Raw genomic sequence first — 17,044 nt, forward strand, 5'->3', positions numbered from 1 at the left:
GGGGGAGTGGGACAGGGAGGAGAAGAAGGCCTCCTGCCGAGCAGAGAGCCCGATGCGGGGCTCCATCCCAGGACCCTCGGATCAGGGCCTGAGCCAAAGTCAGATACCTAATGACTGAGCCACCCAGGCACGACACACCTTCTTTCCAGAAAAGCCCCAGCTCCCCAGCAGGCTGGGAAAGCCTGAGGGTAGGGACGGGGAGCCCATGCGGTCAGCAGCACAGCCCCGCCCTCGGCCCCAGGGCCAGGGAGCCCAGCTATGCCTGCACGTGGGTCAGCTGGACATCGCCTCCCACTTCCAGGCTGTTGATGGCGGGCAGGTTCTTCAGGCGGTGGCTGTATTCCAGCAGGTGCTGACCGTCCACAGCCACCTTGAGGCCGTAGCCTTCGCATGTGATCCACACCTGGACAGAGGCCGCACCGTTTGCACTCCCCTCAGGAAGTCCTCCAACCCAAACGCAGGCTTCCTCAAGCATGATTCAAACAAGCCTCACGCCTCAGGCCCCCTCAGGCACCCTGGGAGAGTCACTCTCCCCTCCACATGACACCTGTGCCCTTATTGACTCTGTTCCCCCTTCCTCTGTGCCCCCATTCTGCACCCCTTGCCCACATGGGTAACTCTGATCGCCCTTCAGCCTCTCCCCAGCCAGCAAGCCTCCCCTGCCTCCCCCTGCCCTCCCGAGCCCTCCTTGTCAGGGACCCCCCGCACCCAGTCCTCACTCTCCCACCGACCCTGAGCCTCTAGGAGCAGGAACACAGGCCTGGGCCAACCATGTCCCCAGCGGCCCAGCCACGCCTGCATTCCTGCTGTGCAGCCTCTTAACTTGTCCTTCCCGCCCACCACATTCTCCGGGAGGTGGGGGTGCCCATGTCTGTTAAAACATCACCACGACAGTGGACACTCGCAGCACACTTACTGTGCCCCGGGCCCTGTCCTCAGCCTGTCACAGACATCATTTCATTTCATCCTTATACCTTGATGAGATGGAGATTCTTACTAGCCCCATTTTTTAGATAAGAAAACTGAGACACAGAGCAGTTAAGTCACTTGCTTAAAGTCCCACAGCTCTTTCTGAATCAAAGTCTACTCCTCTCTGGTTTGAAACACACCAACACAGCACACTGAAACCCAAACTTTTTTCCATGGCTCTCAGGGCCCCCCATCAGGAGCTGTCAGTGCTGGCTGAGGAGTATTAAGGTGTATGGAAAAATATGGACATTTGGGGTGGGGCCAGATTTCACTTTTTCTTTTTGCGGCTCCTCAGGTGATTTGCATGTGGAGTCGGAGTTGAGAACACCTGTTCTGTTATGTCAGACAGCATGAGGACAAGGACAGCTGCAATCTGGGGGCACTTTCTCTTCTGAGCCCAGCCCTCGCCCCAGAGGCATCAGTTCCTCTATGGCTCAAGGGGCTCCCTGACACCCTCCACCACCCCCCCACCTGCTCTGTTTGCCCCTCTGAGGTCCAGGCCGCAGCCTCTTACCGAGAAGCTCCGGCCTCGGGCAAAAGGCATTTGTCGGGACAGGCTTCGCTCCTCAGATCCCCAAGAGCTGTTGATCTGCGTGTTGCGGACCACGACGTTCTCATCAAAACGGGGGTTCAGGTGGAAGGCGATGTCACTCCCAGAGCGCAGGTTGATGTGGAACCTGGGGGGTGGTGGGCAGCTCACGTGGACCCTCCTGGCCCCCTACGAGCTCTGAGTCCCTACCCCTTCCAGTCTTCCCAGAGCCAGAGGGAATGACCAGAAGGAACTTGGGTTGTCTCTCCTCCTTGAGTGTCCTGGCTTACCTCTGGGCAGTGGGCAGGACGGTGCCTGACACGAAGATGCTCTTGGAGGGGTACAGCCCACCCGGGATGGAGGTGAAGAAAGGCACTGGCTGTCGGGGGTGGGGGGAAGAGGGGCAGGTCAGTTGTGGAGGGGAGCTTTGTGCCAATTGCCATGAATTTGGACTAATATATTTTCAAGAAAGCCCTCTTTTGTCTGGGTGACCCAGTGGGTTGAGCGCTCAGGTCAACCTCAGCGTCCTGCGATCAAGCCCCATGTCAGGCTCTCTGCTCAGCGGGGAGCCTGCTTCTCCCTCTCCCTCTGCCTGCCACTCTGCCTACTTGTGTGCTCACCCGCTCTCTATCTAATAAATAAATAAAATCTTAAAAAAAAAAGAAAAGAAAGAACTCCATGATACCATTACTTGGTCCAGTAAACACCAAAGGGAAACTTTCCAGCATTCCTCAAAGTAACGGGCTTCCACTGTCATGAAAAGAGCTTGGGCCAGACACATAAGGATACCTGGGCTGAGAGGGGAGGGCCCTCCAATAGGTTCATGGTAAAGGGACAGTTTTAAAGGTGACAGCTTCCTTCAACAGTCTTTTGATTCACTTGGATGTTTCTAGAACTTCAGCTTACTAAAGGATTGCTCTGATGTTGTCAGACCCCCACCACCTCCCACCCTGCCTGAAACAGACCAGGCCTCCACCCCTCCCAGAGAAATGACTTACATAGGTCAGGGTGGGGTACACCACAGGTGGGATGACAGGATTCTGTTGAAAGAGACCAGGAGTTTAGTCTGGGAGAGTGCACACCCACACAGGCCTCCCACATCCTTGAGGGGATGCCCTATCACAAGGCCCTTTTGCCTTCCTTCCCAAGCTAGCCTCGGTGGAACTTCTGTCCATGCCCCCTGAGCTCATCATGCCTGCCCCTCAACCCTTCCACAGGCAGCCCCACTAGATCTTGGCCTCCGACTGATTCACAGTGGAAGCCTGCAACCAGCAGGGCCTGTCCTCAGAATGCATGGCCTCAGACCTAGACACTGGAACCACTGCACTCCCCTTTCAGGATCAGAAGGACCCATTTTCTTGCTGGTCCCTAGGTGCACCTGGTTCTTAGGCCACTGGGCAAATCCACTCTGATCCAAAATCTCTGTTGGACCAAGGGGGATTTTACTCACATGTGTCTTGAGCAGAGGGCCTAACCCCAAACACCCCCATCCTCCTTGCCATACTGCTTTCTGCCTGCCTCTGGGACTACTGAGTTCAGTCCTTGTGAAGGGGGACGTTGGGGGAGCAGGGCGGGCTGTGATCTGACCAGAGCTTTCAGACTTACAGGGAACGGCTGTCCAGGGGTGCTGTGCACGGTGTGGATGACGGTTTGAGTCTGGAAGAAACAAACCCTGGTTTGAACCGGCTCTCACCAGTGCAAAGACCACCTCCTGCCACCAGAGGGCACCCTTGTGAGGTGCGGCCATCCTGAGCATGTAACCAGCCCAACCCCCTCCCACCCCACCAGCACCACCACATTCCCCCCCACCCTCCCACCCCCGCCCCAAAGCTTGTGGGCAGAGGCATTTCTTCTCCGCAGGGGATGAGGTAGGGGCAAAAGTTTCTTCTGCTTGGAGAAGAAACAGGCTGCCTTTGTGGCCTGTGGCCCATTTTTCTTCTCAGGGGACTTTTTCTAGCATAGCCTTGCTTTCCAGGAGGGAGTGAGAGAGTGTGGGGCCTCTGTCTCCTGTCGCTGCTCCCAGAAGGGCAGAAAGCCGCAATTCAAGCTGTTTCCCAATCCATGAGGGCCAGACAGTCCCCCCCACCCCAGCCCCACTTCCTCCCACCACCATGCAGATGGCCAGGGTTGGCCTTGGCTGCTGCCCTGCTCTGGGAGAGGCCCGGTGCCCAACCCTGCCTCCTCCTCCCAGCCCACAGGAAGAAGCAAAATGAAGACAATCCCGGGAGGACTCAAGAGACTTACAATGGGAGCCGAGTTGACGGGCCAAACGCCTGTAGACTGAGGGGGATAAGAAGATCAAAACAGTAGTTAACATTAGTGTTATATGCAGGGGAGACACTGGAAGAAACTGTCATAAGAAAGGCCTCCCCAGACTCATGCTCCCCTCCTTCCTGCTCCCAGGCAAACCTTCCAGAACCTCGGCCCCCCAACCCCATCCCAGGTATACACTGCACTGGGGCCGGTATGGGGGTGGGAACAGAGGCAGGAACATCTTCTATTGGCTCCTCCACAGGGAGAGGCCATAGAGCTCCCTCAGCTCCCAGGGGCAAAACCATTACTTCAGGTACCATATTTCATTCCTAAGGTGGAGCATTTATTGAAGGCCTACTGTGTGCCAGGCTCTGGCTTCAGGACATTCACAAGGGATGCATCTTCAGCTCCTGTTTTGCTAGCGAGGCAACGAGGCTCATAAAGGCTCATCAGCTTGCCCAAGCCCCTCGAGGTACCAAGGGATAAAATCCAAAACCCTACCCAGTTCCGGCTGATTCTATCTACGACATGATACCCTGTCCTCCCCCAGCACAGAGTCAAAGTCGGTCTGCCCTACAAAGACTCCCCAGAGCTTTCCCTGTCCTGAAGTCAGCACAGCAGGAGGCATAGGCCTTGTCAGGACCTCGAGAGGCCACAGAAAGGCTGGGCAGAGAGGCACCCGGTTTTTTAGCCAACCCCCTGCTCCAGTGGCCAAAGGAAGGGCCAGCCCCTGCCTTCCTTGTCCTAGACCCTGTTCCCAAGCAGCAAACTCTTCTTGCCCTGACTGGTCTCCCATTCCATGGTCTGTGCAAGCCACACTCCACATTCCTGGAGCCCCTAGGGCTCAATTAGGTGCCATGCGAAGTGCTGGGGGTCCGCAAATTAATAAGCCACAAGCCCTGCCCATAAGGGGCTTGCGAGTCAGAGGGTGGACACAGTGTCAGGGACAGACATGGAAGTACAGTTATAATAGGACATGGTGACTGGGATAGCACAAATACGTACGAAGTCCACGGGGACACAGGGGGCATCCTGTGATGTTCCAAGCAGTGAAGATGCCCCCTCAAAGTGACATTTAAGCAGAGCATTGAAGGACTGGTAAAAGGTCAGCTTCAAGGGTGGGGGGGGGTGCGGGGTGCTGTCAGCATGGGGTTGGCAGATGCCAAAAGCCTGGTGGCCCAAGAAAGCCTCAAGTGAGCAGTGGAGGCCGCCTGAGCATCCTGGGTAAGGGGGTATGGCCAGGAGGTGGGCTGGGGTAAGACTTCGGGGGTGAAGCTGGCTTCTGCACCCCCTGCTGGGGAATCCAGGCTTTATTTATAAGGACATGGAACCTTTGGGATGTTGAAGTAGGGAGAGGATGCAGATGCGATCAGATTTGGGTAGAGGAGGGCTCAAGGCCAAGGTGGGCAGGGTGAGCTGGGAACTAGACCTCGGTCCTTGTCGTCAGGGGTCAGATGGCCTGGCCCAAGGAAGGCTGTGGCTTTGGGAGGGAGAGGTGTGGGAGCTCTGCGGGGAGACTAAGGGGGGAAAGGAAGAGCCAAGGCCAACTCCAAGGTCCCCAGCTTGGGCCAGGGAAGCTTTGGGTGGGCATGATGGGGCCTGGCTGCTGGAACCAGCCTCTAGGACCCTCTGTCCTTCCTGCTAGTGCTCAGCTTCCAAGGCCTCCACATTGAACTCACTTTTGGGTTTCGGCCCTTGGGCTTGGGTGGGCCACGGGCAGTCTGGGAGAATTGCACCGTGGAGAAGGCAGGCTGGGTAAGGCTTACTCGGGTATTCTGTTAAAACAAAAGGCACCAGGATGTGAAGAGAAGCATTAATGGAGTTAAGGAAGCACAGAAAGGTAGTGGGGGGAGGGGATGGGCCAGAGGGAGGAAGCCAGGCAGGGAGGGAAGGGGAGGGGTGTTCAGGATCCTGTGCAAGGACAGAGGGGAAGACCAGGCTCCAGTGACAGACAGCAGCCAGAGAGCTCTCTCCTCACTCACCCCCAACTCCCCTCTATATCACCCCCCTTCCCCACCTGCTCTTCCCCCCTGCCCCGCTCTCTCCCCCAGGTCCGCAAGGGAGAAAGTTGGGTTGGAAGAAAATATGAGAGATTAGAACAAAAAAGATAAGAGCTTGTATCTGTTGTGGGCCTACTGTGTGCTTGTCTCATCTCCGGGAGTACGAAGACTGGAAGTGGTAACAGCAGCTCCAACCCAGCATCCTGGGGCTCTGGGGGACCGTGGGCCCAGCATACCCCATTCTCCCACTTCTCAAAAAAGCCAGAAATCCAGATTACCATATGATACCACCTCATCTTTTTTTTTTTTTAATTGCAGTCATAATAACATTAATATCATTTATTTGTAATAATATTTACTATCTCAACCCATTTTCAGCGGATGGCTCAGTGGCCTGAAGTACATTCACACTGTCACACAGCCAGCACCACCGTCCATCTCTAGGCTGCAAAACTTCTTTTATTTTCAATGTGGGCAACACATTCAAAAATGTCAAAACACAGAGAGGGTCCAATAAAGCCCAGCATGGGCCCATGCAGGCCATGTCATGACCTCTGACATGTGTTACCTCCTTGAATTCACATCGTAACTCATGGGGCAGCAGTGACTATGCCCCTTCCACAGATGGGGATACTGAGGACAGGGGAGGCCAAGTGGCTTATCTAAGATCCCACAGCTGATGACAATGTGCAGAGCTGAGCTAGATTCCGTTTGAGTCCCAAGTTCTTTCTGGAGCCACATGGTCTCCTAAGCATGACAGAAGTAGAGAATGACAGAGAGGAGTGGCCCGGGAGACTGAAGGAAGCGTTCTGGACAAAGACAGGAACACAGAAGGACAGGACAAGGGAGCTCGAGGGGTGTCCCCAGAATCACCTGGGGAGGAGATTGGCTGCTACCACTGGAGCCACTCAACAGGGCCCAGTGCAGCTAGGCGGGGTCCCGCACTCAGCCCCCGGGGGCCAGTCTGACCTGGAAGCCGATGAAGGAGAGCTGCACAGCCCCGGTGACGGACAGGGTGTCCACGCGGTGGAAAGGCACGCGGTGTGAGTACTGCACAAAATGGCTCCCGTTCACCGTCACCTGCCAAGATGAGGGGAAAGAGCTCTCAGGCCAAGGCGGGGGACCTGAGCCCCTGTTCCCGGGAATTGAGTTCCAAGTCTGGTATTCATGTCTGTCCCCTGGGGAGCAGGCGCACCACACTTCAGAGCTGTGCCAGCTCTAAGATCCAAACTACATCCGAACCCTGGCTCCACTTGGCTCTTTGGTTCTCACTGTTCTTTATTATAGTCAGTTGGTCTGTCTAACCTTAGCTCCCCTGAGGTGTTCTTTAAATATGCATAAACATGTTTGTTGGGGGGAGAGGAGAGGTGACCCTGGGTTGTACACGGAAGGGCTGGGCACATTCAGGCTCACACAAAGAAGGACAGACATGGGGATACTCACCCCTACCCCATCTCCCAGGCCCACAGACACTACTCTGCTTACTAATGCAATTTGCAACACCATATAACATTAAGCCATTAATAGAACCTGCGACAGAAGTACCAGAAAACCAATGTTATCGGGGACCTAGGCTGGAGGAAGGGCTACAGCAAAGGAATGGAATTAACTAGAACTTTAAAGACCCGCAGGGCCAAAAAGCACCATGGTGATGTATCTAGTTCTTATTTCCCAAGTAAAAGATGTACCAGGTGAGCCTGCAGACACAGGGGAAGGAGTGTGAGGACACTGTAGCCACTGTAGTGCGCCTACTGTAAGGTTTTGTAGGCGAGATAAACACGACACCAGGCGAGGTAGGCACAAGGCAAGATTTATTAAAGGCACTCTCCAACGAAGTTTCAGGGCTCAGGAGAAGGGGAGCCAGGAAAGTTGTGCCTGGAGGAGGTGGGCACCCTCAGGGCGAGGTTCCGGGACTCTGGAAAGCAGAGTGGGGGAAGTCGCACTGGGAGGGAGTTGGGGGGGGGGCGGTCTTTTATCTGTTTCCTGGAGAGTCAAGGGTGAAGGAAGAGGGGAGGAGGGGGCTGGAAGACCGCAGGACCTGCCGTCATTTCTATTGTTCCTCCTGCACTGCACTCCCGGAGCCCACCGACCTAACACCTACAAGGGAAAGGTCCCGCTCTCTGCCTAATGGCGTTGCACATGTGATAATGTAAACATTCATGTGCTTTACAGGGGTACCTGGGTGGCTCAGTCGGGTAAGCATCCAACTCTTGATTTCAGCTCAGGTCATGCTCTCAAGGGCCTGGGATCGAGCCCTGAGTCAGGTCCCGTGCTCAGTGCAGAGTGGGCTCAGGGTTCTTCTCTCCCTCTGCCCCTCCTCCTGCTTACTCTCTCAATACAGACACATACACATACATACAATCTTAAAAAAAAAACAAATGGCTCATGTGATTTATAAAGGCCATTTACGTACGTCTCACCTGGTGGGGCTGGGAGGTAGGCCACGGGAAGGGGGCCACAGAGAGTTGCTGCTCACCTTGAAATCCCCGCTGTCCACCAGGAAGCAGAGCTCAAAGGGATGCCCCATCTGGAAGGGCATGTGCATCTTCCTTTCCTCTGGCCCCCAGGTCCCATTCTGCTTCGTGTTGCAGACCACATAGCCACCCTCCTCGAACCGAGGGTTGAAGTGAAAGGCAATGTCTTTGTCACTGTAGCCACTGTGAAAGTTCACAGCAAACCTAGGCAGAGGGAAATCAGATGGCAATCTGTAGTCTGGCTGACTGCCGGCGGAGGGGGAGAGGGAGGCTCGTGTCTTTGACTGGCGGCTGTGAACTTGCTCACAGCTTGCACGGCAGGTCTGGACCCATCCTTAGCTGGTGGCTATCCTTTCTGTTCACGGCATCTGTACTTCGTGTGTTTTTGCGCAATGATGGCATTTTGCTCTTACCATGTGGTTTTCTAAAAACATGTAGGAAACGGATAAAGAAAAATTTTGACTTGAGGGACGCCTGGGTGGCTCAGTTGGTTGGACGACTGCTTTCGGCTCAGGTCATGATCCCGGAGTCCCGGGATCAAGTCCTGCATCGGGCTCCCAGCTCCATGGGGAGTCTGCTTCTCCCTCTGACCTTCTCCTCGCTCATGCTCTCTCTCACTGCCTCTCTCCAAATAAATAAATAAATAATATTTAAAAAAAAATTTTTTTTTTGACTTGAGCAACAAGAAGCACAGGGCTTGAAAATGGATTTGGATTTGTGTCCGAGAGGGAAGCCAAGAAATGTGCCTGGAAGCAAGAGCCAGTCCCCATCAGCTCGACTGGGAAATAAGGAAACAAATTTAAAGAATGTCTGACATAGATGGACCAAACTTACCTAACTAGCACTGGCCAAGAGCTAGTTACTATTAGAAAAAGCATCGAATAAATAACAGTAGCTCCCCAGGCATGAGAGCTTTCTATACGTACGTCTCTCACTGGAGGTTGGCGTGTGTCCCCCGTGTGACGTGCGGAGTGGTGGCCCTGAAGTCAGCAGGCCCGGACCCGGACTCCAGCTCTGTCCTACTGGTCATTTGCGATGATCCTGGACAACACGCTGTCCTCGGGTCACCATACCCCTAAGAGCTGAGTGACTTCCTTCCTCTGCGGATGCTTAGTGAGGGGGTGCTCAGGAAACCCCCACCTGAGTTTTCATTCCTGTCTCTGTCCTCGGAGGAAACCCCTCACCCCTTAAACTGCCTTTGGGTACAGCTATGGCTCTAAGGTGAGGAATTAAAACCAAGAACCTTCCAAAGGGCCTGGCTCACAAAAGGGCACAATAAATGTTTGTTCTGCCTTTTCCCAGACAGAGCAACCTCAGGTCCTAAAACCAAGGTCTGGTCTGAGGTTCTCCTCCGAGGTTCCTCTGTCTATCCTAGCCTTCCCTGAACTCAATGCGAGCCTGGCTCACTGCCTGCTTCTTGGGGTCATTCTGGTCTCCCCAGCTACACACAGTGCTCTCGGGTCATCCACAGACCTCAGAGGGTCATGCCCTGCACCCAGCCCAGAGGCGACCCTTGAGAGATATTCTAGTCAATTCCTTCAGAGCCTGCTTGACTTCTTACTGATGGAGCATGAGTTCTGGATGTTGTCCTCAACCCCAGGTCATTTCCAGAACCCTCAGTCAGCAAGGCCCATTGGAAACTGTCACGGCCCTGAGCCCAGCCAGCCCTCTCCCTGGGAAAGGAGGTTCCCAGGGACTCTGGAAGCAGCAAATCTAAGTCTGTATTCCTCTTAAAATGTAGAATATGTTTCTGAAATGTCTCTGGGTCTATTTTTCCCTTTGTGCCTCATCCAGCTTCATTCCTAGAGTCTTAGAAAATCCTGCCCTGGGGAAGGATGAGTGCACAAGCTTTGCAGGAAGGCGGGGGTGGGGGTGGGGTGGGGTGGGGAGGACAGGATGGGAGTAGAAAGCCATTGACGTGCCAGAGTAGAGTTCCGATGGGAGATCCCAGGGCCCCCTGCTGGCAGGGTTGAGGGGGATCCTGGTGCCTGGCTTCCCTCAGAGTCTCCTGTGGGCACTTGGGGCTCTTAGAGTTTCCCAGAAAAGACCTCAAAACTGAAAATGATCAAAATGCGTTCGATGACAAGTTTAGAATATTTCTAGATCAATGAAATGAGGGCTCCCGGCAGTGATAAGAAATAAAGCAATTGAGACTTTTGTAGCTGTGGGTTAGAGAGCGGAAAGCTCAATCCCAAAACATTATTATCTGCCTCAGGGCTGGCCCACTTCCCCCCTTAGACAGTGAGCTCCTATAAGCCCTAATTCGGGGGGTGGGGCGTCTATGTTCATGGCACCCGGACGCTCCTGGCAGACGGCAGTGGGGTCGCGCGGACCACCCGGGATCCCCCAGGCCAGGAGTGGGTGGCTCAGGGGGCGTTGGGTGAGTGGACGGGTGCCATTGTTGGCTGGGGGCTGAGTCTGGAGAGAAGAAACAGTTGCAGGTACCTGGTTCCATTGCAGTAAAGAACGGTCCCATTGATTGTGATCTTCAGTCCATCCTGGAGACCCCCCTGGATTTTCCCCGAGAAGGGGATGCCCTGCGGGGAGAAAATGCTGGTGGGTCAGGGGGCCCGCCTCCTTCTGCATGGGCCCCTCAGCACTGGCCAGCGGCGAACTGGGGGTGGGGGCCCGGTGTCTCAGCCTCACGAATCCTCCAGACCAGAGTCCAGCTAGTTCCACAGACATTCTGTGACTGCGCCCGGGGACACTTGTGGGCTGAGAGTGTCTAAGAGGAAGGGCCAGCTTCTAAGAGGAGGAAGTCATGTGTGCACGGCCACTCGGAACCCAAGGAAGCCCATCCTCGCCCAGGGGAGCGACGGGCACAGGGACAGCGCCGCTGCTGCCTGCCAGGACCTCATTCAGACTGACCGCGACAGGGCCTCTGGGAGAAGGGTCTTCTGTCGCTGCTCAGGTAAGTCCTGTGCTCGGCCATTAAATACCTTGGTGAACTTGAGCAAAGCACAGTGTCTCTGCCTCTCTAGGTTCCCTCTGTTGTGTCCGCCATGCCAGTCGTTTGAAGAAGTAGCTTAAGGCCCCGTGTGGCCTACTTCTCTGAAAACATAACTTCCCCTCATTTATCTGTTGAGGCCTAAAAATCTCTTAAGGGCCTTTCCCCCTGTCGCAAGACAGAATGCTTCAAAGGCGGGTACTCCCGGCAAGCACGGCAAGCACGCCGCCCTCCCCGAAGCCTATTCACGCTGAGGTGTTACCATCTATACAGTCAGAGTGTGAATGGGGGTGGGGTCCGTAAGCGCCTGGTGGGAAGGCAGGGATGGTGGCGGGAATTGTGCGGATCATGGGCACGGGTCGTACAGGTTACTTTCAAGCAACGATTTCCCCAGAAAGGTTTTGAGATTTCAGTATGTCTTAAACGGTGGGTGTCCTCAAACTGTGAAAAACAACATTATTTTAAATGGGTTTTTAAATTATTTTAAATGGATTATTATAATCTGGACAGCCTGGGTGGCTCAGTCGTTAAGCATCTGCCTTCAGCTCAGGTCATGATCCCAGGGTCTTGGGATCAAGCCCCACATCAGGCTCCCTGCTCGGCGGGAGGCCTGCTTCTCCCTCTGCCACTTCCCCTGCTTGGGTTCCCTCTCTTGCTGTCTCTCTCTCTCTCTCTGTCAAATAAATAAAATCTTTAAAAAGAAAGGAAGAAAGAAAGAAAGACGGAGGGTGGGACTTCTGGCTGAGGGAGGCCAGTGTCCTCTGGAAGCTGGAACAGGCAAGGAAAGATTCCCCCCCTGAAACCTTATTGATACTTTTAGATTTCCGACCTCTGGAACTGTAAGAAAACACATTTGTGTTGTTTTAAGCCTGGCAGGCAAGGCTGCTGTGGAATTTGGACCTCTGTGCACTCGCGCTCGTGTGTGTGTGTGTGTGTGTGTGTGTGTGTGTGTGTGTGTGTGCATGCGCGCGCGTGTGTGCAGGAGCATGTATGTTTGAGAGAGAGAGAACTTTTGCATTTATGGTCTCCTGGAGTGGGGTCATCTCCCAGCTCCTTGTACTAACAGCTCTCCCACTGGGCAAGTCACTTGACCTGTCAGCACCCCAGGGCCCTTCTCACAGCAGTGGGCCAACAGCAGCAGCCTGACAGTGTTCCTGAGAGGGTTCGATGAGAGGCCCCATAGCTGCATCAGGATGAATTAATGAGAACTTGCTCTCAGCTCCCGCCTGTTTCCGGAGGCTGAGGGCATTTCCCTCCTCTTCCTGTCCGGAAAAGCCAGGCTTTACAGGCGGGAGGCTGAGCAGCCTCCTCCTGAAGGCCCAGCGTGGGGTGTGGGTGGGGGACCACGGGGCAGCTGGCTGGAGGGGGCTCACCAGCAGGAGGCAGCAGCAGACTTTCAGCCGAAGGGTATGGCTGCCTCAGAGGTTCCAAGGCCCTTCTGGTGGCTAACCTGCCCTGTCTGTGACCTCATCACCCAACATGAGCGCCATTTTTACAGAGGAAACGGAGGCACACAAGATATGGTAGTTTGCCCACAGCCACTTAGCTGGTGCGTGATAGAACGGGGCTTGAACCCCAGCACCCATGCTTTTAATTAACACATAGGTGGCTTCTCACATCAAAGTACAGAAATCCTCGTCCCTGGCTCTTCCCCAGACCCTACATGGAGTCTTGTTCAGACTGTGGTTCCAGATTCCGTCCTGGACCTCTGAAAGGGCTGCCCGGTTGAGACGGGAGGCGCGTGGGCAAGGAAGGGGGCCCAGACTCCCAAGGCAGCCCGGCTGTGTGACCTTCCCACCGCACTTGGAGGAAGCAAGATTCCCATGGCTGGATGTCAGTGGGCCGCCAGGGAAAGGGCACCCACGGTGTTCCCGAAGCCTGGGGCGGGGGCTGCACCCTTCCGCCCTCTTGCCTGGACTCCAAGGCCCTGTTTTAACTCCCTGTAGCCCATAGAAGGATTTTTCTTGTGATTTGAACATTCTGAAGGCAAGGACTGGAAAGTAAAAACTAGGGAGCAGAATAATGAAGTGTCAAAGCCTAGAAGAATCTCCGGGATCCCCCATCTGATGGAGAATGAACGTAAGGTGACATGTTTTGACCCTGAGAGTCCCATGGAGGCCCAACAAACAGGGTCTGGTCCAGCTTCCTCCAGTGACCTGTCCCCCCCCCCCCCCCCCGCCCCCATCCCCAACCTTGCTGGCAATGGGGAGGAAACAGGCCAAGCCAGGCCCCCTGCTGAGTGTGGAATGTCCCCATACCCCACCAAAGGACTCTGTTGGCCTTTTGTCCTAGGCCCCTTGGGAAGCTCTTTGCCAAGACCCAGAGGGGCTCCTGCTAGAGGGCAGGGCCCAGGACACAAGCCTACTGGGGCACCTCACTCTCCTAGGGGTAAGGCAAGGCACCTCTCTTATCTGGCAACTACCATCTGGGCACATCAGGTAAGTAACTTCAGCCTCACTGAGACTCATGAAACATGAAACATGAAATCATAAAACATGAATTTCCCATGGATGAAGTGGGGATAGTAAGGCTCACAGGGTTTAGACAAGGCCACCAGTGGACAGAGCCTACACGGATGTGGCCAAAGGTACAACAGGCAGCCTTTGAGCTCCGCGCTGCAGGGACAGCCCACTTCCTTCTCCTTCCTGAGATGGCCCCTCTGTAGACACCCTTGGCCTGCCTCTGCCTGTCTACTCACCCCTCAGAGAGCAAACACTGCCTCAGGAGGGCTTCCTTGCTGCCTCCAGACTCTTAATAATCCAAAACACTTCAAAAGCACCCTCCCCACCCCGCAGCATGCCAGGCACTGTTCAGACACTCAAGATATGCCGCCTCGCACATCCTTACCACCCCTGGGAGGTGTGCTCATGGATGATCCCCATGTTACAGATGTGGAAACTGAGGCCCAGAAAGATAAAAGTAACTTGCCTGAGGCCACCCGGCTCGTAAATGGCTGGACCCCAGGGAGGCCGTCTCCAAAGTAAGTCCCCTCAAGTGCCATGCTAGCCTCCCCCGAAACCCTGTTTACTTCTCCATGCATACAAACAAGCCATCACTCACCTAGTTATCTCCCCTTCACCCTCGGCTGCCCTACCCCTTCCCCACTTCCCACACCTAGAACAGGCTCCTGGCTGGGAGCTCAGTGAACAGCAGGCAAAGGCACAATGATAGTGATGATCAGCCCGCCAGCCCTGAGAAGCAGGGGAGAGAGTTGAGTCAGGAGTCCCCCACTTGGCTTTCTGTCCCCCCTCCTGTGTCCTCTTTGGGACCCTTGCCCTCTTCCCCTGCTGCCACCCAGGGGTCATCTCCCCAGAGACCCAGAGCTGCCTCCTCCTGGCCAAGGCTGCCAGCACAGCCCCGGACCAGCACCACCGCTGCCCGCCGCCCCGGAACTCACTGGGTTCAGGTAGGGAGACTGGGAGCTGCAGAAGGCCATCTCTCCACCACCTCTGGGGCCTCCGTGGCTTGTCACCGCAGCCAGGCAGTCCTCTGCACAGGGAGGAGCTAGCCAGGAAACAGAAACCAAAGTGAACTGGCAATTACTCGATGGAGAGGAGGCTGGGGAGGAGCCAGGAGCAAGAGGAAGTAGTTCTAGAGAAAAAGAGAGAGTAGGGTGTTGAGGGAGGGCTGGGGGTATGACCCAGGGATAAGGAAGTAGACACTTTGCAGCCCAGTGACCTTTTCCCCTCTTTTCTCCTTCTGGGCTCCACCCCTGAGACAGAATCGTGTTTGGTTCATATAGATTCAAAGAGCCTGACCCCACGGGCTCAACATCAGGTTTCTGGATGACACCATGTGTCAGCGTATAGCTGCGTCCCTGGAGTGGGCTTGCTCCCAGGGCCCCGAAAACAGTGGGGCGGTGTGATGGGCATCGCCTGTGTGCGGGGTGGTGGTGGGAAGGCCCACTCTTACCTGTTTATACACAGAGAAACGGAGGCTCAGCATCTAAAGGACATGCCCACGGTCACCCAGGTCACTTAGGTTCTCAAAAAAAAAGCATTTCTCCCTTTCAACATTCTGTTCCTCACGTGAAGACCCCATCATGTGGAAACAAACGTTTTCCAACTAGAAAACACGGTAATGGGACTTGTTCTCCAAGAGGAGAGTGCCGCCCTGGGCCTTCCAGACCCCTCTCTAAGCATGGATCTTCTTCTCTTCTCCCCTGCCCCTTTTTTCCCAGGCCTTTAGAATGAGGAGAGGGGAAGTCTCAGACGGGATAGAACATGTCAAGTGACCTGGGGTCGGGAGGGACATATGAAATAAACAGCGTCGAAGTGACTTCAGCGTCTAGTTAAGGGAAGTGACAGGATGGGCTGTGTCAAGGGAGCGGCGACAAGCAACCTACCTGAAGTCAAGGAGTTGGAGAGGGGGGCCAGAGAGCCTACGGCCAGGCCAAGTGAGAGTGATGAAGTTCCCCAGAACCTAAGTCAGGTTCGGTGGGGTGAGGTTCGGAGCTGACGACTAAAGAAAGAATTCTTAAGACATCTTTGGTGCAAAGTGGTGGTTTATTAAAGCACGGGGACAGGACCCGTGGGCAGGAAGAGCTGCTCCCCAGGGCTTGTGGTTATATACACAGGAGTTGGGTAGGTGAGGACAAAGGGTTGTTCAGAAGGGCTATTGGGGTAAAGAAGACTGTCAGGATATTGAAGGCCTGGTTACTATCAAGCCAAGGCCACTTTCCCTCTAATGAGGCACTAACATAAAGACAATTGGGAGTCTCCTGGTGGAGTGTTACATTCCTGCTATCAAACGTCCTTGTTAGTGAGATTTAGGTTTTAAAAGAAATTTAACTTTATTTACTTTTCCTTCTACCTCCATCTCCTTTGGTTTTTTATGGAGGGGAGGGTGACGTTAGGGCTTGAGGAACTGAGTTATGTATCTTTGGAAATTGGGCTATTGATAAGGTAACTTCTTTGTTGTAAATCTCAAGGACATTTGTAAACCAAGAGAGACTCCTGCCTTGCATGACTGTGATCTCTGCAAGATAACCATTTGTTCTTCTTTTAGGGCAGTCAGGGGTGCCTGTGGAATGTCACACATATTACCAAGGGGAGTGGGTGGAGAGGGGGTGCAAGGTGCCAGCCCCTGCTCCGTTCTCAGCCAGCCTCCTGCTCCCTCATCAAGAGGAGAAGGGAAAGGTCTTCCAGGTATGGAGTGGGGAGAAGTCGCCCCGGAGCCATTCACGGCTCTGCATCTGCCTTCCACCTTGCGCCTTGCCTAGATGCCCCTGAATTTGCAAAGACTGATGTCTCTGAGAGGCCCCCCTAGACCGAGACCACGGGTCCCCTCTGCCCACCCTCTACCCCCACTATATCTGGATCAATCAGAATTTGACCAAATTTAAGGGGCAGACAGTAGTTGGAACAGAAAGGAGGGAAAAGAAAGGAAGGGAAGGTGTTTGGAGTCCTTGCAGAGGCGCCATGGACCCTGGGACAGTTTCACTGGGGATCATCACACAGGGAACAACTGTAACTCTCGTCCGTGCAGACTGGAATGTAAACTTTGGACAAGTGTTTGCTGGATGATCATAAAGTCAAATATCTACCTCTCCTCTGTCCTGGTTAGTCTCCTCCTGATATTTATGGCAAAGAAGTGAAAACACACGACAGCTTTCCTTACCCTTGCCCCAAACCAGAAACAACATAAATGTACACTGACTCGGAAGAGAAAAAACACATTGTGGACCAGCTCTCAGCAACAAAAGGGAGCCACGGATCCAGGAAACAATCTCACTGAACCCCCGGGGGCTGAGTGGAAGAAACCAGGTGCACTGGGACCGTTCCATTTACATCAAGTTCAGAGGCAGGTCAGAAAAGCAATGACCCCGGGGATAGCACTGACTGGGAGGGACATGGAGGAATCTTCTGGGCGC

The 17,044-nt window shown here is 54.4% G+C and overlaps 1 protein-coding gene across 3 annotated transcripts; it reads right to left on the reverse strand.

Annotated features, from left to right (window-relative positions):
• Positions 1-55: 55 nt before the first annotated feature.
• Positions 56-14,730, reverse strand: LGALS9 (galectin 9). 3 transcript variants are annotated; one of them, XM_032322292.1, is made up of 11 exons: positions 14,570-14,725; positions 10,671-10,762; positions 8,228-8,429; positions 6,721-6,831; positions 5,431-5,526; positions 3,743-3,778; positions 3,104-3,154; positions 2,497-2,538; positions 1,789-1,877; positions 1,484-1,646; positions 56-403 (listed from the first exon to the last, which is right to left on the reverse strand). In XM_032322292.1, exons 1-11 carry the CDS (start codon positions 14,606-14,608, stop codon positions 257-259), a joined length of 1,068 nt encoding a protein of 355 aa, XP_032178183.1. In that variant the 5' UTR covers positions 14,609-14,725; the 3' UTR covers positions 56-256. The 3 variants fall into 3 exon arrangements, with proteins under 3 accessions (XP_032178183.1, XP_032178184.1, XP_032178185.1); XM_032322293.1 differs by lacking the exon at positions 5,431-5,526 and having other exon boundaries at positions 14,570-14,723; XM_032322294.1 differs by lacking the exons at positions 1,484-1,646; positions 5,431-5,526 and having other exon boundaries at positions 325-403; positions 14,570-14,730.
• Between the last annotated feature and the right edge of the window lie 2,314 nt (positions 14,731-17,044).

This window comes from Mustela erminea, chromosome 18, assembly GCF_009829155.1.
Source record: "Mustela erminea isolate mMusErm1 chromosome 18, mMusErm1.Pri, whole genome shotgun sequence".
Lineage (NCBI taxonomy): Eukaryota > Metazoa > Chordata > Mammalia > Carnivora > Mustelidae > Mustela > Mustela erminea.